The 24,529-nt window shown below is 38.3% G+C and overlaps 1 protein-coding gene and 1 pseudogene across 1 annotated transcript; both read left to right on the top strand.

Annotated features, from left to right (window-relative positions):
* The first annotated feature begins 579 nt into the window (after window positions 1–579).
* On the top strand, window positions 580–1,544 carry LOC130571001 (ADP-ribosylation factor-like protein 3; annotated as a pseudogene).
* Window positions 1,545–14,142: 12,598 nt separating this feature from the next.
* On the top strand, window positions 14,143–23,342 carry pax8 (paired box 8). The gene is made up of 12 exons (XM_057358085.1): window positions 14,143–14,259; window positions 14,553–14,679; window positions 17,171–17,336; window positions 17,441–17,638; window positions 17,746–17,822; window positions 18,299–18,424; window positions 18,560–18,714; window positions 18,821–18,911; window positions 19,140–19,382; window positions 19,487–19,588; window positions 20,653–20,739; window positions 21,120–23,342. Exons 2-12 carry the CDS (start codon window positions 14,658–14,660, stop codon window positions 21,185–21,187), a joined length of 1,335 nt encoding a protein of 444 aa, XP_057214068.1. The 5' UTR covers window positions 14,143–14,259; window positions 14,553–14,657; the 3' UTR covers window positions 21,188–23,342.
* The last annotated feature ends 1,187 nt before the right edge of the window (window positions 23,343–24,529 follow it).

The following is a 24,529-nucleotide window of genomic DNA, read 5'->3' as shown; positions in this document are numbered from 1 at the left end:
ATTAAAATGTCACTATGACAATGTGGACATGTGAAGCTTGACAACATTTAACTACAAACACATTATGTTGAAAACTAGGAAAAATGAGTGCAGATACTTACTGTGTGTGCTGCAGATGTTTGAACCTCTCCACTGAGGAAAGGCAGAGTGGGGGAGGGGCTGTCACTGAGGACATCACACCGTTTCTTAAAGGGGCGTTTACCCCAAAATGACAGAGTAGGCAGCAATTACAGGGACGCATGCAAAAAGCTTAATATTATTATTAAAATAGAATATAAATTATCCAAATTATTTGTTTTATTAAATACATTGTCCTCAACAATGTATTTAATAAAACAAGAACATTCAAAAAATATTTTAATTTTGTGCAATATTTCCACTTTTACTAAGAGGTTCTGAAGTTTTTATTTTGATAGGAGGGTCTCTGTCTGGATGGTTAGCCACTGTTGTCTTTTTGTGTTTCTTATATAGAAAAGGATTTGAATGGATTGATTTAAATTTGTAGGGTAATACACATTTTATAATGTATCTTGTTGTAGTTTCAATGTCGACACTGTATCCATTCTCATTCTTATTTCAATGTCGTTTATTCATTTACGTCATCATAATGTGACACAACACTAAACTCATATTATCCCAGATGCTTTTTCCTAGCTGCACACAAACACTGAAGCGTGTCTTGACATTCGTCAGGGTTTACTATCAGTCCCGAAGAGATTGAAGAATTCTCCTGAGCAGGAGGTTGGGATTCTCCTGTTGGGTTTGGACAATGCTGAAACAGCTGGCATCAGACGACATCATCACTCTGCGCACTTCACACAACAACAACAACACTAATATGATACAGACACCTTTCATCTGATGGGTCATACAAAAGAAAGAAAGAAATATTCTCTGTTCTTTATGTCACACTGTATGTTTTGAGATTTTTAAGATTCGACCGCGGAGGAATTACTTTGACAACACAGATCACCTGGTGTTGATTACTATTTGTCATAATACTGTCTTTGAATGAATGGTTTATATCCCATTTCAGTCAATCTGAATGCTGTTTCGTGTTGATGTGAAGTGATTGGATTGGATTCCTTCAGTGGTATTTATTCACTTGAAACAGATCATTTATATCAAATAATGTTTCTGCAGATTTATGTGATTGACAGTGCGGACAGAAAACGCTTTGAGGAGACGGGACAGGTAACACATTCACAATAAAAACTCTTTCTCTCTTGTGAACACACACTGATGATGATGAATCCATAGGAGCTGTGTGAGTTACTGGTGGAGGAGAAACTCAGTATGGTGCCTCTGTTCATTTTTGCCAATAAGCAAGACGTGACGACTAGACTCCACCTACACACCATCAGAGATCGAATATGGCAGATTCAAGCCTGCTCCACCCTCACGGCCCAGGGACTTCAGGTCAACACGCACGCACGCACGTGCACACACACACACACTATCACATTGCTACACAACTCGCAGATCTGGTGTTTGTGTGTCTGCTGATCTGGATGTGCAGAAATATTCCAACCAGAAAGAAATAATTTACAACAACAAGCAGAGTTTAATCAAAAGACAACAAATGTTTTCAGATCTTTAACTGCAGTGATGGGAAAGTACCGTAAAACTAAAGCACTTTATCTTGATACACACGTGTGTACGTTATCAGTAATACTTCACAACAAAGTTTCATTTGTTAATGAACAATGAGCATTCACATTAGTTCATTTCAGCATTTACTAATAGGCCGACATTTAAAATCAAATGTTGTATAACATACAATAAACTAATACATTTTATTGTTATCAAGTCTTACCAAGATTTTAAAAGAATTTGTTAAACTAAAGAATATTTTAACTGCAAAACTGTTAAAGGACTTTGAAGTGCACAATGTATTTAAATGTACTTAATGTCTCGGTACAATAACAAATGTCTGTAGCACAAAACAATCCGTCACTTCTGTTTCTGTTTTGCACTCGTGCATCTTTCTTGAAATTACAATAAATGAAAAAGCACCGGCCCACTATTCAATTTCCAGAGTTCTCACCCCGTTCACCGCGAGGTTCTGCATTCTCCTCCAGTAATCCACAGCGCGCTGATGCTAAAGGACATCTGCATACGACTCTCTCTCCAACACCTCTAATACGTCTCCAAAACCATTTGCATTTAAATAGCTCCCCTCATAGAAACATGATCTGAATGTTTTGCCACAATGAAAACACACGGTGGCCGGCCTTGCCTTGAGCTGGACACTGAAGCTCAAGGTGAATCAACAGTCTGCGTTCAGTGAATCTGGAGACAGAAGTTTGTGCTGAACGGACAGAACACCACCGCCAATAGATGATGCACGCACGCACGCACACACACACACACACACACACACACACACGCACGCACGCACGCACGCACACACACACACACACACACACACACTTCAATGGCATTTGGTTAATGATATACTAAAGCTTTCTTCAAATATTTTACGTAAAAATCTGTATTTTTGTAAATCTGACAGACAGACATCCCCGATTAAGAGTAGATATATATAATCCATAAAAATGGAGTCAATTGACAGGCATTTCAGACAGTTCTCTCACAGCATGATGCCGACCTGAAACATTCATGTCAAATTGTTCTTATATTTTGCCTCAGTAGTCAGCAGCCTGGTCCATAAAAAAGATTTGTTTTTGTTAAAGGCACAAATAAGCAGAATTCATGGCCAGCAGGTGGCACTGTCTCCAAACCTCTCAGGGACAGCTCCAGGAGAAAAGAACAAAGTCACTTCAGATGTGCTTGATCTGGGTTGATCCGATGAGATGAAAATCCAGAATGACAAAAAAAAAGAAAAACATCATGATTCTTTAACCCATGACTTGGCAGAGGAACAAACCCTCTTACGAGCGTAAACAGGCACATGGTGTCTTCCATCTTGTCTGTGGCAAAGACTCGTCCTCACTGATGTCATCGCTGCTGAAGATCAAGCTGAAGAATGATGCTGAAAGACACCAGATTGTTTTAGATGTTCTTTATCAACCGGCATCAATAGAAAGATTATTACTGGTAAAGAGCATAGCTCTTCTCCAGTCCACCAGCAGAAAACAGTCTAGAAGAAAAAGGAAATAGAATCCATTTTACTTCATGATTTCAAGATTAAAGCTAATGCCGTCCAGGTTGATTCCATAAACAAACATGACATTGAACAGATGTCAGTCAAATGTCACATCATTTCTAATCTCAGAGGGAAATGAATTTGCTTGATGAACGTCTGCAGCGCTCCAGAAATCACTGGGTTGCCTCCAGATCTCATATACTGTATGTCAATATGTGTTCAGATTGTGTGGAATAAACAAAATCACACTTTTAGTCTTGAATGTTACCTATAATTGTCATTGATATTGTTTATTGTTTAAGCTGTAAACTCAGCAGAAACTCTACAGAACAAATCTGATGCAGGTGTTTATTGCTAAATGTTTTACAGAATTTTCCTCAGGACATAGAGAACACTGCTACTAAAGTCCTGCCGAGGAACACTGTATCTTAACTAATAAACAGGTCAAATAATCTCTCCATCATTCCCATTTAGATTTGACTCTTTGGAAGAAAACCATCACAGTCATCAGTAAATCAGATGCTGAGCTCATGTAAACTTATTTTTTTTAACAGCCCCGCTGAGACAATCTCAACACAATTTCTGACATCATCCACAAATGACACGACAGCATGCTGCTATGATAAAAGCAAACACAAACGCTGAAGTGTCGGAGTTTTTACAGCCCGTAGAGTCATCAGATCATAAACGCGGGCAGAAATGAGTTCACACCTCAGCATGGGTCAGAATCAGAGCTCTCGGGGGTCTGTCGTTCTGTTTGAAGGTGTGGAGATAGTGATCGAGATGGAGATGAATGAGATGGTGGTGTGATACGTTCCTGCGTTACTTCTATGTGAATCTTGAAAAACATTTCAGTACAATGTATATAAACTTCCATATTATTAAGAAAAGAAGATTTGAAGACAATTCACTCGAGTGAATGTCTAAAGGCGACTGTGACAATACATGAAAACGTGAGCATAAGGTGTGTGAAACTAGGCTTGAAAAACAAAATTCATTTACAAAAAACAACTTTATCTCTGTATGATATAACACAAATAAACAGCAGTAAGAAAGGTTTTATAATGGCAAAGTATTGTCAGATTATTACAGCTTTTAAATGTTTCTAATGCTTCTGCTCCGTACATCTTATGTTAAAACCATGGTTTGTATGTAAACTGAAATTCAGTTAGTCATAATAAAAACAAAGCATAAGCTGAGTGAAATCCAATTCCTTGTGTTTGTTTTAAATGCTGAGAAATGATATCATATTAATAATATATTTACTTGAGGTCAAATGACTTGATGCTCATTGACATCATATTTTGACCTCAAGTGTTGTTTCAGTGCTTTTTCAACGAGATTCGCAGAGTTATCTGAAATGATAGAAACATCTCCCAAGCAGCATTTACTTTAGGATCTACACAAGAATCAAGAAGAGGTCAAAAGTCATGATCTTGATTTCTCTTTGACCTCTGACTAGACTAAAAAAAAACTTTCCTGATCTAATCGTCCCTGTTTAAAACAGATCTTATTTCATTTCTTCCAGTGTCTGTCTGGACCCGTCTGTCTGTCTGTATGTCCGTCCGTCTGTATGTCTGTCCGTCTGTCTGTCTCCGGTTTGACTTTTTATCACCTCTCGCTGCGAGAGAGAACTGCCGTCATCCGTCATTACGGCTCACGATGACAGTTCCTCACGCATGCATGAAAGAAATAGATTTTTACATTTGGCCAAATCCGGGGGGTTACTTTAGTGTAACCGATTCGATATTCTCCAAACGAGCCGAGCGATATACGAACACGCCAGACAGATGTGATGATATATAGCTGCCTCTTAATGGATTCTGTCAACTTTAGAGAAAAAACAGGACTGCCACTTTTAGGGAGAAAAAGACATAATGTGTGCAATAAAAACATAATTATTCAATTGATTAGGCCTGTAATTTATTCTGTTCACATTTGCTTCTGTCTGAATAAGACAGCAAGTCAAATGTGTTTGAAGTATGAAATAAAGTCCTGTGGCCACGTTATTACACAAACACACTGATCTCAGGCCAGCGCTGAGCACCGACAGATCTCTTAAACAAACAGCTCAAATGAGTCTCCTGAGATTCTTTTCCTTTGTAAATTGTCATTATTGTGAGCGAGCGACAGAAACATCAATTAACACTAACTGAAACTGAAACACAAACCTGAGTTCGACTGCAGTGTGCTACATTTGTGACTGTCTAGTGAAGAATTAAAGGTCTAAAAATACTAACAATAATAAAACAAAACTAATCAGACACCGCTGTTTCCTCTTTTAGCAAAAACCTGATGCAACACTTTTGCTTTAGTTTTAATGTCACAGTATCTTCAGAAGATGTTAAATGTGACGTGAACACATCTGATGTGCTCAGAGTTTCTTCTCCTAACCAGCATTACTGCTGCAGAAATACTTCTCTCTCTCTCTCTCTCTCTCTCTCTCTCTCTCTCTCTCTCTCTCTCTCTCTCTCTCTNTCTCTCTCTCTCTCTCTCTCTCTCTCTCTCTCTCTCTCTCTCTCTCTCTCTCTCTCTCTCTCTCTCTCTCTCTCTCTCTCTCTCTCTCTCTTTCTCTCAGTCCAAAGTGACAACTTACAATAAATAAGGATATATTTTTGTGGAAGGAATTTTCAGTTTCTGTAAAAAAAGAAAGAGCCACTATATCAAAAATACAGTTGGAATGATTTTCTAACACCACCATTTTGTAATGATATTGATAAACTGTAAATAACTGCAATTAGACATCTGTATGTCTTTGAGTATCATCTGCTAATAAAGGACGTTTTGGGGGATTTTACTGTGTGAGAAAGTGGAGGACAGACAGAGACGTCATGTTTGTGTTTGGTTAAACATCTCTTGCTTTTAGTAGTTTGTGTTGTGTGTTTTTGCGTCTGTCTGTGACGTGGAGAGAGTGAGAGAGTATTCTCAATTTCCCTCTAAAAAGAAAATTCATTTGCGCTTGCTAATGTAATGTCATCGTTGTGTTTACTGAGCGTGGATGATGTATAGGGGGATGTTGCATTGAGTGAGACTGTTTAATGATGCATAGAATTAAGTCTCTAGCTTTCAGCTGAGCTCCCCCTCACCGCTGCGCCGCTCGCACCCCAGTCCTGCGCGCACACACACGCACACACGCACGCACGCATGCACGCACGGCCCTCTGTGCTCCAATGCTTCACTCCATCAATCACTATAGAGAGATGGAGAGGTGCAAAGAGTAAAAGAGATGTTGTTAAAAAAGCCACACACACAATAACAAACAATACGAGTGAAATGAGAAACACACAAACACACAAAGCGGCAAATCGCTCTGGATGGCATCTCGGAATGGACACAATAAGCCACTAAAACTGTTGGTTTGGTGAATGAATGTGTTATGAAATGAGATTGTGTGATTATAACTGTTTTAATGATAATGATGATGATGATGTCATATCCTATTACAGCACACAAACACTGAGGTGCCACACCAGAGAAAATAACACAGCAGTTTTTAATGTTTAACAAGCTTCAGAAGTAATTTTGTTAAAACAACAGAGGTTGTGTGTCACAGTGATTTTACAGCAGTAAGGAGTTTTGTCATTTGTGATGAAAAAGTTTAGAAAGAAAATAACAAAGAAGATTTTATAGTTTTTCTGATTTTATAGGCGCACTTTAAAGCTTTGCTGTAATTTCGCAGGTTTGCCAGTAACGTAGATTTAATTTACATTTTTGTTTTAAGCATAAACTTACCTAGTTTATACATTTTTCTTTCATAAAACAAGACTTAATATCTTACGTCACTTTTCTTGTTATGTAAATGTATCGTAATTTAAGAAGTTATAAATATTTTTACAGAAAACAAGAGAAAGATGCTTAGGAAGAATGTCATTTTTTGCAGTGTTGCTGTGCTAATCAGTCTCTTCTTGCTCATTTTGAATCTCAAAAGTGAAAGTGTTTTAATTTTGATTAAAGTAATTGAAAACAGTACTAATAGGAAAGTAGTATTAAGTAGTAATTAAATCTACAGTAAGTTACTGGCAAACCTGCTGCAAAAACTACAGCAAAGTTTTACAGTGTGTGTTTAGGTAAAATGATCATGTTTGTTTCATTCTGTAAATTACTTTCTTCCAAATTTCAAATAAAAATATACTTTCTATTTGCATTTATTTGTAGAAAATGAAAACTGGAGAAGCAGATGATCTGTATTTTTCAGTCCTCAAATACTGCAAAGAAAACAAGTTCAGATTTTGACAACAGTCATATTTTTACATGTATTTAGGAAAAGTTCAGAAATTATTTTTCAATGTGATAATCTGGATTTTCTCACAGTTTTCATGTGTGTTATCATGCTGTCAGTCTTTCACATTGCTGTTGGATGACTTTATGTCACTCCTGAGGTTTGATTGTATTAAAATTCAAAGACATTGGACTTGACTGGCCACATTACATCTAGAAATGCTGATTGAATGAACTTTTGGAGTGATCTCTTTTTTTCCCCGCGGACATATTTGTCAACTACTAACTAATATGCCTGAGGTTCACTTTTTATCAACTAATAAAAATAAATATCAGGAATTGTACCTAATATACTAAATGCTTTGAAGCGAGTGTTTTAAAGTTTATTTCTGCTGTACAGACTTAAAAACACTTTTATATTTAGTAGTTTCATTTTAACACAAACTGTTTATCATTAAATGTGATTTGATGAAAACATCTTTGAAACTTGGAAAGATTATGAAATGTCTTCCAAATGACAGTCAGTAGATGAGATTTATCAGACTAGACACCTGATGCAGGTGTATTAACAGATTCAAAACTGATGGCTTGTTAACCTTGAACACACAAGAATAATGGAAAACAGAGGTGGTGTCATTTTTTCAGATTTTCTCAATATGAAGCTGGAATAATGACAGGACATGCTGAATCAGTTATTAAACCAGCAAACATCACTTAAGTCACTTTTATTCCATCTTTATGTCTGTTTTGATATGAATATTTTTTTTCCGTTCAGTTCCATTGTATAGACATTGTTCAGGAGAAAGAAACATTTTTAGTTTTACTTCACTTTGAAAGAAAGAAAGATATGAATAAACTAAAGACAGAAAATAGAGAAGGACTCTCTCTCTCTCTCTCTCTCTCTCTCTAAACGTCTGTGATAATTTATCACTTCTTCTAGCTCAACTGACAAACTATTTGCAGGAAAATGAGTTTTTCCGCTATAGATTTGTCCTCTGGGAATGAAAAAGGGAGCAGTTGTGTTTTTATCCTCTTTCACACACACACACAGGAACAAAAGCATTTAAAGGGAGGGTCTCTCTCTTTCTTTTACACACACACACACACACACACACACACACACACACACACACACACACACACACACACACACACGTGAAAATTGTGAGTTTGTATGTGGGGGCGCAAGATAAATGAGGTAAATTAATAGAGTTACTGAAGGAAAGATTCAGCCTTCACTTACATCCACTAGAGACACAAAAGTGACGCTCTCGACACACACACGCACGCACGCACCTACACCTACACACACACGCACGCACGCACGCACACACACACACACACATGTTGGTTTTCCATGTTTTATGGGGACATTCCATAGACGTAATGGTTTTTATACTGTACAAACTGTATATCATATTCCCTACCCCTAACCCTAACAATCACACAAAACTTTCTGATCTTTTAGATTTTCAAAAAAGTGAATTCTGTATGATTTATAAGCTTGTTTCCTCATGGGGACAAAAAAATGTCCCCTCAAGTACAAGGATTTTGGATATATTACCAGACATTTTGTCCCCATACCGTAGGGTTTACCCTTCCCACACACGCACGCACACACACGCACACACGCACACACACACACACACACACACACACACACACACACACACACACACACACACACACACGTTTTATGGAGACTTTATAGTCCAAATGATTTGTATATCATATGAAATGTATGTTATGTAAGGGATAATGTCCAGGCAGCCGGTTGTTATGGCAGAAATAATCCTGACAGTGTGATCAGGACGTGAAGCAGAGGGTCTTGTGTTACACTGAAGGGGCTTATTTGGCGATAACAACCGGCTGCTTGTACATTATCCCGCTTATTACACGCCTACTTGCCACATGAGAAAAAACTGGGCATGAAATGTGAATTTGAAATATTTTATGAGCTTATTATTTTTACCGAATGCAGACCTTATGCGAGGAAAAGCCGTTTACTTTCGGTTTTAAGGTATAATGACGTTCAGATGTCACGAACAGGCAATTTGGTTTAATCATTTGTAAATTACATTTAATTTATGTATTTGGCAGATGCTTTTATCCACAGCGACTTACATTGCATTGTATTATACATGTGTTTCTGCAATCCCCTGGGATCGAACATTTGACCTTGGTGTTACTAGTGCAATATTTAATTTGTCAAAAAAACCTGTCAAAATGATTTTCTGCGTCCGGGTTACCGTGTGTTATTAGTTTTGAGAGGTTGTTATCTGGGAATAACGAACCTGCAAATGTCGCGACTGGCCAATCAGAATCAAGCATTCCGACGAGCCGTGTAATAATATCCTGTAACCCTCACAACACCTCTAAAAACCAAACCATCACACAAACCTCTGCATTTCTACATTTTCCAAATCATTTTGATTTGTAGGTGATCTCAATGCAAATACAGCTAATAAAGAGCAAAACAAATACTTGTATGTTTTCCATATGACCTTCACATGTTCACATGTGAGTAACATCTTTGTAAATGATATGTGTCTTGTTTTGATTCATTTGATTGTTAAACTTGTAATTTATGACATTCTACAGTAAGTGTAATTTCAGCCTTTGGGAACGTCTTGTTTTATTTTGTCTATCTCAGCCCCTTCCACTCAACAAACACCATACTGACACACATTTGATAGAGAGTTATGCGATGAATTTACACAAGAAGGTGGATTTCGGCAAAGTTAATCTCCTCAGATGTGATGAGAAAGAACCGATCAACTCTGAACGCATCTGCTGCTAAACAGAATAAAGAGCAAAACTGTAGCACAGCATTCAGATCATGAGCCCAAAACATTCATATATAGGGTGATTTCATAAACAGGTAAAAAAAACAAGTTGTTTGTTTGGGGCCCTTTAAACATTTTGAATCTGTTTTTGGTTGTTTTTGAATCGTTATGATAACAATCATAATCAAATCTAATTGATCCTTTATTCAATGAAGGTACAAACACATGCTGTCCTCACTGTGCATCAGGTCTTTCTATTGGACACTATTGTATTATTTACAGAGCCAATACTGTACTTCATTCATCTCTCATCAGCTGTGTGTGGTTACACTATCAGCTTCATTTAAAAAAAAGGAACAGTCTTTTAGTAAAGGTAAATATATTTTTCATTACTTAATGCCAATAAAATATCAACTGCACTCAAGAAATTTGTTTAGCAGTCATTATGACATAAAACGACACTGACTACCAAAATGCCATCAAAGGTTCAATTCAAAGACGGCTTCCGTAAGACGGGTTGTGCTCCTGCTAATGGCTCTTCATGTGTTGGACTTATTTTGGCACATACAATGGCCGGCATGCTGGGGTTTTGTCGTGGGTTTGTCTTAAGCAGTTATTAGATCCCAAACTTCAGGGACGAGTGACCAATAAAAGAAAGAGTAGGTCGAGGAAACAGGCGTGATCAGAACAGGGGTTGGGGTCAGAGGGCACGGGCGGAAACGGGAGGTAGAGGACAAACAATACCGAGGGTTGAACTGGCACACAAAATGGAGGAGGGCAATGGTGCACAAAAACCAGGAAGATGAAGAGTATAGAGGAGATGAAAACAGATGGTTACAGAAGAACAAAAGAGATAAAGCCACAATCTGTGTGAAATCAACAAGGTCTTCTGTAAACGTACACTCTTAAAAGCATCAGATAGATTTACACTCTGTTATAAATGATTCCCTTAAGAAAAAGAGTGCACAGCTCACTTAAACTCACCTGTTTAGCTCTTGATGTGAGCTGATAAACAGAGCTATCTGTCTGTTAGCTAATGGAATCACTTTTTTTCCTGCTAGGATGTTGTTATGGTCTAATTCAGCGTTCTCCCATATTTAACACACTTGATGTGATCAGACATGTGCACTCCTGTGGATTGACTACAACATTATTTCAAATCACAAAGTTTTGCTGTTCTTTACAAACCTGCATTTTATATTTATATACAAGTAACAGTTTGTTGTCGTCAGTGTCTCTGCAGTGAAATAAAAGGAAACCCCTTTGAAGGATGGAGCTGGTGTCCAGTGTGCGTGTGAACATATGAAACATTATCTAATAGAAAGTCCAGCGCTAGTTTTCACTGAGACTATCTCCTTATAATTTTAAGTGTGGAGGTCAAACGTCCCAGTACATGAATGTGTGTTTTCAAATATTTTGTATTAGATGTTGGGTAGACAAGTAAGGAACCCCATTGTGAATACCACTCATATGTTCACATCCATTCTCATTTAAAAATAATTAATTGCAGCAGTTTATTGACCAAAACAATAAGTTAACATTGAACACACTATATCTAGTGGCTTTATATTTCCTTTAAAATGATTTCTGTTTAATGATTTTGTTTATGAAAGTACGTTTAAATTCATTTAATATTTGAAGAGTTTGTTTCCAAAATGAGATATGCCTTTTTATTGTGTTTTATAGTGTTAGTTAGCTGTATTTTTTGAGTTATTATGGCTTAAATCAAGACAAACCAACTGCAGTTTGATTGATATTAATTGGAATGCACAATAAAAAAACATGGTTTTTGAAAAATGTTAAAAACGGAGTTTTGGAAATAAACTCTTCATTTAGGTCAATTGTGACATGTGACTCAAGTTTTCAGGAAAGACCAAAGTAAAATGTGTCTTTAGCCTTTTCTTAAAACATCACAAGAAGGATTTTAAAGAGCTGAACAAATACAAAGTTCTACATGACCTGAATTCTTTAACAATGACAGTGTAGTGAGGGAAACAGCATCACAACAGCAGCAGTATTGTGACTGTGAGGATGCAACAACATGAACCTTTGCCCTCTGATTTCCATACGGACACACCCGCTTCACTTTATCTTGATCACCGTGAAAAGAAGAAACTGAACCTTCATCACAGTGTTGAAGACGACCATCACTTACTGTCATGCCAGTCAAATAACACTTAAAAACCACCTTCTGTACACGCTATACACCTTTAGAATATGGGAAGACGAATTTTTGGACACCTTTGTGTTTCCTCAATTGACGTTTTTATTTGAATATTTTCCCGTGCGTTTATCTTGTGTTGAAAAAATGTGTTTCACAGAAACTTTCTCTCAGTAAACCATAAACTGACCTTGACAAGGTTTTAAGTTATTTTTTAACAAATATCGCAGATTGTATCTGAACTTGCAACTAAATGTCCATAAAAAACATGAAGAGGATCACAGAGGAATTTATGAGATGTAAAAATCAAAGTAATAAATATGATTCGTTTTCTGGTTCAATTTAAATTCAAATAAATCAAAATAAAAAAGAAATGTACCGTACTGAAATCTGAAGGCAAACATACTGTAAAACACATTTACTTGAAGTATTTGAAGTATTACACGAGCTGAACAGATCGGCAAAAGACATCTTGACTTCGGTCTCTATTAAAGAAATAACTGAGCACTTTAACCCTGTTAATGGATGTCATTCATTGATTTAGCACCTACATATTTTACAATATAAAAACTTTGATAAATCGCCTATCGCATAGGGTTAATCCCTTGTTAAACTTTCTGTAACCTCTGTTTCTCCCTCTCCTCGGGCGTTTGCTGTTTTTCACTCGTAAGAAAGGCATTTATTCTTCCATTTGCTCTGTGATTCGATTTAGTTGTATTTATCTAAAAACATGAGGCACTTTGTTCTGCGCGCATGTAAAGACATGAATGGGAATGAATGAAACGAAAGAGGGAATACAAGAGTAAAATGTGACGCGTTTGAAATGTACAGTAGACTATATTATTCACTGTATTGTTGCTTTATTTGGTGGCTTTTATGTTGTTGACGTTTCGACATATTTTATAGTAAATACGGGAACATAATCAAGGCGATGGAAACACGCTGTAGAAACATTCGTCCATCTCCGATTCATTTTTGTAGATTGATATTCATTGATATTCAATGTCAGCCACGCGCCATATGGCAAAGACAAAACAACGGGGTGTCAGAACAGAATCATTGAGAGTCTTCTGTTTGTTTTAGGATTGTGAGATAAACATCGACTGTGTGAAGATGCTCGGGATCCTGCTGAGAGTGAGTTTATTCATGGGGAGCAGGCCAGTGTTAAAACCGACGAATTAAAGACGACAGCAATGAAACTAATTTCACACCGGGCGAAGTTAAAACTTCATCCCTCTGCAAATTATTAGAAACATCTAGATACTGCACCCATACGAAACACTAAGAAGACCATATTCTATACCTTTTTATTTTTATGAATTAAAACTTAAAAAGAATCCAAACTTAAAAATAAAAAAACAATGATTATTATTTGTCATAATGATGATAATCATAATTAAGAAATAGATTATTTTCTGTCCAATTTACAACTTCTAAAAAAGCCTCTGTCAACAAAAGAAAAGCCGTCGTAAAGGAGCAGTATCCATCATGTGTTTGTCATCATACAGCCTAATAACAGATTACGACAAATCAAGAGTCCAATTGTGTGTGAAAGATGAGCGCGTTCACGTCGCCCCAGGAGGCGCGCGTCACATCTTACATCTGATCAGCGAGGGGTGAATGAAAACAAGCCGCATCCTTCACAAATATTTCCGTAAACATTGACGTATCACTCGATGTTCTGTTGTGTTCCGTGTGCGGCAGAAACATCCGAATCATCCATCCATACAGTTTGCTGTGGGTGACACCCCACTCGAACCTCCCCTAAATCCATCATCCAATGGTGTAAACGCGTCCTCAGCGCAGGGGAGCCGGTGGGATAAAACCTCCGCAGCGGCGATCAGATGCTCTTACACACCACACGTAAACAGAACAAACTCTCACATTCACCTCAAGTTCTGAATATTCACTATTATAGGCCTAGCCGACACTGCGGCGTTGGATAAAAGCCCTCGGATATTTACAGCTGTTTTTTTCTGCAGAAGGTAAAACTGCTTTACACGTATTTACGTTTTTTATGCATTGACTTACTGATTAGATATAATGGTGTCGGCAGCACGCAAGTGATGGCAGTGGACTTATTCAGACAACATTTGCGCATCATAATCTACAACAGTATTACACGTAACGCAGTAGCCTAAAACTGAATCTTCATTCAAACGGAGAGCTTGACGTAAATAACTCTTCCACTAGATTGACAGTGTCATTAATAAACATTCAACAATAAAAACAACAATAGCCCGAAATGTCAGGTTCACCATAAAATGTCCTTTTGCAGGGAATAAAACGCAGGAATATTTTCTCGACACATCAAATGGACTAAAACTGCAAATTAAGTGAGAGTGGACGCCAGGACATCAAGAAAGCAAGACTTCTCCGAGCAATGTCCAACACAACAGGGCGAGGTAAAAATGACAAACTAATCATTTTCAAATCTGAACTGTAAATCTCTAAAAAAAAGTGCAGTAAACAGGTTATACGTTTAGTATATATAGAATTAATGTTCATATTGTACAAATGAAATAAATTCACTTCAACATCTGCTTTTAACGAAGTCTACTGTCGAGGTAGGGAAATAGTCATTTTAAATACTGAAGTAGCTAGTTTCGGAGATTTTATGCGCAACAAAACAAATCCCAAATGTAAACGTTCATAAATACGTTATGTATAAAAACTATAGGTGAACTTTACACTAGTGCGTGAGCTCACGTTATTAAATACATGCGCAAAAAAATTATATTTATATATCAGATTATAAATACGTCAAACAAAAAGATAAATGCAACCCTATTTATAATGTAAATTAGCAAAAAGTCCAACAAATACTTAAGATTGCTATAAACTGGCGTTGTGTTTTTACGATGCGAAACTAAACAAACAAAACAAACAAAAAAGAAATATATTCTATTAACAGTTATTTTCTATTCGTTTTTTGCTTAAATAATTTGTTGTACATTTATTGTCAAATAACAAGTCGTAAAGTAATCGCATAATTATGTTATGTGTAAGACATAGATATTAGTGGAAATGTTTTAATATTGATCATTTACACACTGATTCAGCACAATTAATAAAATAACTGACTGTCGTGTACTTGCGCTGCATGTGTCGAGGTTTACATCTGTTTGGGTTATTTTAAATAAAAGCTGTTATAATACAACTTTTAAGAGAAAAGAGGCTATTTTACACAACACGGCACTTCAGTGGAGAAAGTTTCCTCCTAACATTTTGTATCATGTTTTATTCTTACGTTATTTTCATTATACATTTACGTGCAGTTAAAGCAAATTCCATAATTTACATGGCTTTATAAAAACACAATCTGACACTGCAAAAACCCAGCTAATTAACTGCTCATCAAATACACAGTAAAGACCATTCAAAACATAACCTTGATATCTTTACTATGAGTAAGAGCATGTAAAAGATTAAAATCATAGTAAAATGAATGATTAAAAACTAACTGTAATGCTTATCATTAGATTTATAAACATAAATAAAACATATTTTCTAAAATTTACAGTTTATGAAGGCTAAAAATATTTAGCGATTTGCTATAAATCAGCAATAAAAATGAATCCAAAATAGGCCTCGTTAAACTTTAAAATAATCTTTTATAAAAACCTTTATTTTTGAAAATATTTATTGCATTTACGTGTCCCGACCAAGGTTGTTCACAGCGATGCCATAAGAACCATTTTTGGTTCCACAAAGAACCATTCAGTCAAAGGTTCTTTAAAGAACCATCTATTTCTTACCTTTTTTAAACTGAAGAATCTTTTTTTGCCACAAATAACCCTTGGTGAAACAGAAAGGTTCTTTAGATGTTAAAGGTTCTTTTTGGAACCATTCAGACAAAAAGCTTCTTCTATGGCATCGTGAAGCAGCTTTACTTTTAAGATTGAAACGTCCTCACAAGATAGCAGTCCTCTTTGACCTTGTAATATTTGGTTGTTTTGTTTGGGGGTTAGGTGGGGGTTAGATATACAGTGTGTACAGTATAAAAATCATTAGCCTATATGGAAAGTTCTCATAAAAACATGGAAACGCAACGTCTCTCTCTCTCTCTCTCTCTCTCTCTCGGTGTGTGTGTGTGTGTGTGTGTTCCCCTGGGGTTTCTCTGCTTTAATATCCTGCCGGTTGCTGATGCTTGGCGAGGAGAGTTTGACACAGTCCGCTAACACCGTTAATAGCGCCGTTTGATGTGGAAATGAAAGAGCAAAAGGGGAGAAACGACTGAATGAGTTAAATTAAAAGTGAGAGTCACTGATGCAGACGAGCGTCACAAAGAGGGAAAAATATTACAATGTGTTGTTTGCAATCGAATCCATTAATAAGGCAGGGTAAATTAAAAAACAAGCAATGACTGTTAAACGTTTATACACTCAGTGGATTTTGGTATTCTAGATTTTACAGCTCAAAACAATTGAGGTATTTATTTTAAAGTGCAATTGTTCATAAATAAAACGTGTATGTGTTTTGTAGTGTTAGTTCTCAGTCTGTACTGCAACACACAAACAAAATGTCTTGATGCTGAAAAAAGTCTCAATAGATTCATAACACATTCATCTATTATCATGACTTTAGCTAGACAAAGATGAAGAAGTGAACAGAGCGCTCTGAACAAATAAGCCGATTGCTGAGATACACATCACACATGAAAGCTCTTGTGTATAATGTGCAGGACTGACACAGCTCCAAAAAGAATGAAATGATAAAATATCTGCATCTGTTCCCATCATTGATTCTGTACTTTATCACCTTAACAGGACTTCAATGTCCGAGTTCTTTCTCTTCTGTTGACTCCCAGTGCTGATATAATGTCACTCACCTCACCTGCACTTTGACAGCTTGTGTTTGTGATGTTTATGTGTGTTGATGTCCTCTCCCCCCCAGGTCATGGGGGTCTTAATCAACTAGGTGGCATGTTTGTGAATGGACGGCCGCTTCCGGAAGTCATCCGGCAGAGGATTGTGGACATGGCACACCAGGGCGTGCGACCCTGCGACATCTCCCGCCAGCTGAGGGTCAGTCACGGCTGCGTCAGCAAGATCCTGGGCAGGTACCTGGTCCAGACGAGACTAAACCGAGACATTAAACACATCACATGGTGAAACACAGGCTCAGCAGGGGCAGCATCTGTTTTAATGGAGATCTCTTTGTCAGGTACTACGAGACCGGCAGCATTAAACCAGGAGTCATTGGGGGATCAAAGCCTAAAGTTGCAACTCCAAAAGTAGTGGAGAAGATAGCCGACTACAAGCGCCAGAACCCCACGATGTTTGCGTGGGAAATCAGAGACAGACTTCTGGCAGAGGGCGTCTGTGACGGGGACACTGTACCCAGCGTCAGCTCCATCAACAGGTATGAACTTTGACCTCAAATGTGCAGATTCACAAACCACATTCTGATACATTTACTGCAACTGAACCAAGCCAGTCTCACAGCTGCCCTTGTTTGTCGTTTTACAGAATTATTCGGACAAAAGTTCAGCAGCCTTTTAATCTTCCTCTGGACACTAAAGGTCTGAGTCCTGGACACACACTGAGTAAGAAAAACCTCCTGACAGTTCAATCCAACAATTCATTACAGTTAAAGGGATAGGCAACCGAAAAATAGAAAATTCTGTCATGAATTACTCACTCTCTACTTACACTAGTTATATTATGTTTGGTTAAACAAAGAGAAAGATATTTGGACGAATGCTTGTAACCAAACAGTTGTTGGACCCCATTGACTCCCATAGTAGGAAAAATGACAATGGTGGTCAAAAGAGTCCCATAACTGTTTGCTGTCCCACATCCTTCAAAATATCTTCTTTTGTGTTCAACGGAACAAAGTCCAAGAACTGTTTTTTTATAAGCATTCTTCCAAATATCTTTCTCTGTGTTCATCAGAACAAAGACATTTATACAGATTTGGAACTACTCGAAGGTGAGTAAATGATGACAGAATTTTCTCTTTTGGATGAACTGTCCCTTTAAAGCCATGAAGTTATAATGCTGTCTCTTGAATTTCTCATAGTTCCCAGCTCAGCCGTCACCCCTCCAGAATCTCCCCAGTCAGATTCTCTGGGCTCCACCTACTCCATCAGCGGCCTGCTGGGCATACCGCAGACCAACAGCGACGGCAAGAGAAGCCATGATGACAGTGAGTGTTAAAAACAGCGTTTCACTGGTGCATCGTGGGAAATGACCCTATCAGTCAACTGAGCTAAAACACATTTCTTACTAGGACAATCTTTGTTGAGCCCTTTATCAATAAATACACAACGCATTTTATCAGGTGACCAGGAGAGCTGTCGGCACAGCGTGGATTCACAGGGCAGCAGTGGTGCACCCAGAAAACAGTTAAGAACCGACCACTTTCCCTCTCAGCATCTGGACTGCGGCTTTGAACGTCACCACTACAATTCCGACGCGGGCGGGAAGACAGAACAGGTACAAAGACGCAGTCCTGCTGAGGATGCATTCTAGATCAAATCAAACACAGCAGGAGAATAAATGGACGAGGACATGCTTTTGATATTCTGACATATCTGTGCAGTCGCTGTACCCCTTCTCGCTCATCAACGCCGGTTTAGATGATGGTAAAAATCGAAACCTAACAGCACATCAAGGTTACGCGGTGGTCGCAGGTATGAATGATTGTTTATGTTTTTTTTACTTTGTGTGCCCGTTTCAAAGCAAAGGCACAATCACTGTACGTTCACCTCCAAACTGCCATGTCATTCTTGTACTTTTCATTTGTGTCATCATTCAGCGTGTCTGCTCATTGTAATGATTGTAACCCATTCAGTTTCACATCAAGTAACTTTCATAACTGATTCTTTCACCTGTCTGTCAAACCCACTGCTCCGCCTCAGAACCCCTACAGCCCCTCCCACTTTGTCTGAAACAGGAAATGTCACGCGAGTTGAACGGCTCGAGCCCCTCCCCCAACATCATGGCTAATTCCGCTTTCCTGGAGCTCACTTCCATTTCCGCTCCCTCGTCAGTGTCCATCGGTGCCAGCTGCACTAGTTCTGCCCATTTATCTCATGGCTTCAACTCATTGTCCCATCATGGCCCTGTGCACGGGCAGTTCAGCAGCTCGCCCTTCATCGCAGGTAAAGCTTCATCTGTCACCGTCACGTGTCAGCGTTACACCCGGATGTTGTGCGAAAGGTTCGGTTCTCTGGCATCTAATGAGCGCTTCTGCCAACTCTTTTAGGACGAGATGTGACGAGCTCAATGTTGCCCGGCTACCCACCACACATTCCCTCTGCCGCTCAGACGGGTTTCTCGGCGTCCACCATCACAGGGATGGTCGCAGGTGAGAAAACTCAAAACAACACTCCAGTATCAACACAGGAATCTGCTCCCTAAGTCTTACTGAGGTTCTAAAAACTACAAAGCAAAATGTCCGAGAGATCAAATGTTTGCATTGAAAAACACGAAACACTGTCGTCCTCATGAGTACATAAATGTAGAGGATTTGAGTGGCTGGGTTAGAGATTAACAGAAGGACGGGCGGGTTAATCAGTAGCTGCTTTGCCTGGGTGGCATGGAAGGTCCCAGGGGGTTGGAGGGAGCAGAGCAAGTGTTCCGCCCTGCTGCCTGCACCCGCAGCGCCCCTCCGCACTCGACCACACAGAGCAACAGGAACTCTGAGGCCCCTCAGGGGTACGAGAAGAAAGAGAATGCAGATGAAAGGCACAATCTATAGGAAAACGAGTTTAGTATCTATGCAATATATGCATTAAGGAAGAAAAAATGCTAAAAAATAACAGGTTGATGGAGCGCTTTTCTTTTCCCATATGAAATCTGCCCTGCGAAGCGCGAAATGAGAGGCTGTGATTTATTATTTTTCTGGTGGCCTCACTGAGAAGAAACGTTCATACACAATTACTCACTGAATGGGGGGGGGTTCAATCCGGCTCCCATAATTACCAATTAGATATTGGAATGTTTAAAAAAAGAGTGGCGGGGTGAGGAAGTGAGAGGGATGTAGGACGCTGAAGGAGTCTGACTGTATGCGCCAGTGAACAGCCGCTGGATTAATGGTTTACAAGCCGTTCTAACCGTCGGGTAAATGATGTGCTAGAACTCAAGCAGCCAAAAGTGCAAACGCCCTCGGACAGGCATGCGTTCAACATTTTATAAAACCTTTCAAATGTGAATAAAGTTCAAACGGTCAAACTATTTTGTCATCTCTGTGCAACCAGAAACGAATTTACATTCATTTCATTACAAAGTTCCTGTTGTTTAAGGGTTTGAGCAGGCCACCATTCCCACAATTCAATCACCAGGGAATGAAATCAATGTGAAGAGCTTTTCTGTAAATCTATGAATTTAATCGGCACGTGTTGATGTGGTTTGTTGAATGTGTCCGTGTAGGTCCAGAGTACACGGGCCAGAGCTACAGTCACCCATCATACACCTCCTACAGTGACGCGTGGAGATTCACCAACTCAACTATATTAGGTAAGACACAAGGTCCAGGACTTGAAAATGTCTTATGTGGCACTTTAAATGGTTATTAGCATAACGTGTGGCCTAGTCTTTATGTACAACCCAAAAAGAGACTGTGGTGACCTTCAGCCGCTGCATAAAGTTTCAGTCACATGTCCTCTTTAACACACATGATATGAAGTACATTTATCTTTCTCCGTGGCTTTAGGCTACTGAGACTTTCTGTGGAAACCAATAGTTCAACCGTCACAAGACGGTTGAACACAAGACGGTGATGTAAAAAAAGACCTGTGCTTTGAAGAAGCCATATTTCAACAATGTAAAGTAGCCTAACATAACACATCTACACACTGTTGGTAATCTAATGCTGGAATCACTGTCGCCCCCTGCAGGTTCTCCATATTACTACAGCTCTGCCTCGAGAGCCGCACCTTCGTCCACCGCATACGACCATCTCTAGTGAGAGAAAACCGCTTCAAACCCATGAAGAAAAGAAAGGACATTTAGTTTTTTACAATGGAGCGAAGAAAAAGAAAATCATAAGGCGTGTGAAGCAAGCGAGCATATTCACGGACGATACCTTTTGTTGCCTGTAAAAATATTTATTTTCTGTGTTCACAACCGGTTTGAAGGCGATTTACAAACCACACAAGTTTACATTTTGATCAAGTAGACAAATCCCAGTCACTAAGTATTTATAGTTCTGATAGCCAAAGACTGTAGCAAACTGTTTTATACATTCATGAACAGGCGTGTTATTTTTATCACAGATTATGTTTAGCAAGTGTCACACTAACCCTGGATAAATAACCGATACAAAATAAAAAAGGAATCTTCTGAGCAGGTATTTTAAAGGAAATGAGCACTTTTTCAGCCATTTACACGTCCGATATGTAAATGAAATATAAAGCACAATGTTTACTTTTAAATGATGATATTATTGTCTTACACGTGCCCATTTGAACATTAATTGTCCAAGCAAACGAATGGATTATCATACAACACATGTAAAAGCTGGTACTGGTTTTGATAAAAAGAAAAAAAACAATGCCGAAAAGATAAAACCCCATTAAACACGAAACGTCTTTATTTTACACTTGATAAATAAAGCTGTCGGGATTCATGTCGTTTTAAAATGTGTGTCTCCAGTTCCATTGTCATGCTTTGATTTTTGTGATTGGACGAGAGATTTACAGCTAAAGTTTTATTGTAATGTCAATTATATTAAATGAATAATTTCTACAGAATTATTTTCATTAAATAAAGCATGACAAAAGTCCAATGCCTCGTCTTCCTCAATTAGTCTTGCACAAAAATACGAAATCTATCATATTTGCTCAGACTGAAGTGATTTATATAGGCCTAACTTTATAAACTGCGTGGATGATTATTCTTCATTTCATTTGTGTCAATCATCATTCATATTTATACGACTAATATCATTGCAGATCACGACGGCGTTTCTTCCTGTCGAAAAACGTATTATGAGGCATTTTTTCGCAAGTCAGCAGTTCAACAGTACACACACGAAAGGGACAAAAGCAATGATCCTGAAAACATGCGCATCTGTTTAATTTCCTCTTTTATTTTCTGCATCGCGTACTTTTATTCGCAATTATTTTTCGACTCTTTATAATGGCGCTTTAACGAGCTCGCGGACCACCTGCATCCACTGCGCGTGATGAATTACACAACAAACCTGTCCACCACGATATCAACATTATCATATTGCATATAGGTATAATAACTTTAAAAACATTTAGAATACATCATATCACAATAAAATAACAACTTGTTTTCTTTGATTTTACAGTTTATCATAAAAAATATTGGTAACACTTTATTTTACGGTGCCCTTGTTACGCATGTTACATGTATTTACTATAGTATTTACTATAAATTATGCATAATTACATGTAACTAACCCCCAAACCCTAATCCTAACCCTAACCCTATAGTAAGTACATGTAGTTGCTTTTTATTACTCAGTTCTTAAATGTATAATTACACTGTAACACGGGCACTGTAAAATAAAGTGTAACCAAAATATTTACATTTTTGTTTTACATGTAACATTTTTATCATTGGAATACTGCTGCACAACATAACCAATTATTAAAAAACCTCCGCATTACACACAACAACACTGTAAAAATGTCAATAAAATGTTTTAGGTTTAGGTTAGGGTTCATTCAAATTGGATTTTTCAACTTACAATGACAATTTACATGTTGTCTAGGTGATTACTTAGTGGTAACTGTAACTTAAGCAACTAAAACAAGCTGAAATGGCTTAAAAGTAAAATAATATGTTGACATGACTTTTTTTACAGTGAATAAACCCAAAGATCTACAGTATCTTTACCTATGAGTTTTTGACAAGCTTCAGCTGATGACATATTCTTAATAAAACTTAATAAACTAAACACATGTTGCATGCTTAACAATTATTTCAACAATGTTTGCAAAGGGAATTTGAGTAAGCATGTGCTACACGGGTGTTCTTTTTTCATGAAACATGAATTATCTGTATTGTCCCAGTCTTTGAAAAGTGGAGAAGATCCTCTTTCCTTGTGTTTGTGTGTCATGTCAAACTGTTACACAAGTCCACTCGGCCAAACACACCCTTATGAGACATATCAACGAAAACATGCAAACTTCTAACAAAAGTGTGTGTGTAGGTTTCTATTCATTGTGGAGCCGGCAAGCAGTCCCCACGATTCAAGCTGCTTATTAATGAAACTAAATGATGCTTAATTGTAAATGTAAAAATGCATATTTGTGTGATGGTTTGGTTAAAGGGGAAAGTGAGGGTTACAGGATACAGTATACAGTTTGTACAGTATAAAAATCATTATGACTATGGTAAGCATGCAAACCCAATACATGTGTGTGTGCATGTGTGGCACAAGGTTTAGTTTCTTTCATGTCACCAGCCAGCAATTCCAAGCGGCCTCTGCCCACCACTTAACTAAATCGTATCGAGAGCGATGCTCAGCTGAAATCCAAAGAGAGCGAGAAACAAGAACGTGTGGCCATATAGACAACGATAATACTTTCTCCCAGTCTCTTTTAACAGCCCCGTTCTGCCTCATTCACACCGTCACCCCTCTCTCTCCCTCGCCCAGGGCGACTGTAGCCCTATTAGCATGACGCTCGGCCTGTCGGTTGGCCAGTAATGAGTTCTGCGGCACAATACGGGCACCGGGCTGGAACAGCTGAGAGAGGACAAAGCATCTCAGAATGGGGCTGGCACAGAGGGCACAGAATGAGTCGGGGCCAGGAGTGTGTGGGCATGTGTGACTGTCATCACAGGAGCCAAAAACGAGGCAGACGGGGCCCTTATTAAAAGTTCATCCAAAACAATAGTTTGCCATTTGTGTCCGTTAGAGAGACAGACCAAACATTTATACTCTTCAGCATTTGGTCAACAATAAAAAACACTCAGTGTCCCATTATAATTGTTGTGTAGACGATATTTGTCTGCCAAAATAGATTAAGAGCTGGTGTCGGCTGAAATCATGAGGTTGGGCCTTCTTCAGTCTGTTGGGGTCTTTGTAGCTTTGACAGAAGTACTTAACCCAGATTGACTGAATAAACCAAGCAGCCTCATTCATGGGTGATTTCAGCAGCATTCATTTGTGATAAACTGTTAAATTCTCAAACTCACAGTTTTCGAAAGGTCTGAGATGTTTAAATGTTCCTCAGAGGCATGATGTGTCATTTACAAAAGCACAATGCACAAAGCCAAACACACAAGTCAGATTGTGTGAGGTATCAAATGAAGCCCCTCAGGTGATGTA

The sequence above is a fragment of the Triplophysa rosa genome, linkage group LG2, assembly GCF_024868665.1.
Source record: "Triplophysa rosa linkage group LG2, Trosa_1v2, whole genome shotgun sequence".
Taxonomy (NCBI): Eukaryota; Metazoa; Chordata; class Actinopteri; order Cypriniformes; family Nemacheilidae; genus Triplophysa; species Triplophysa rosa.
This window is presented reverse-complemented; position numbering and strand designations above follow the sequence as displayed.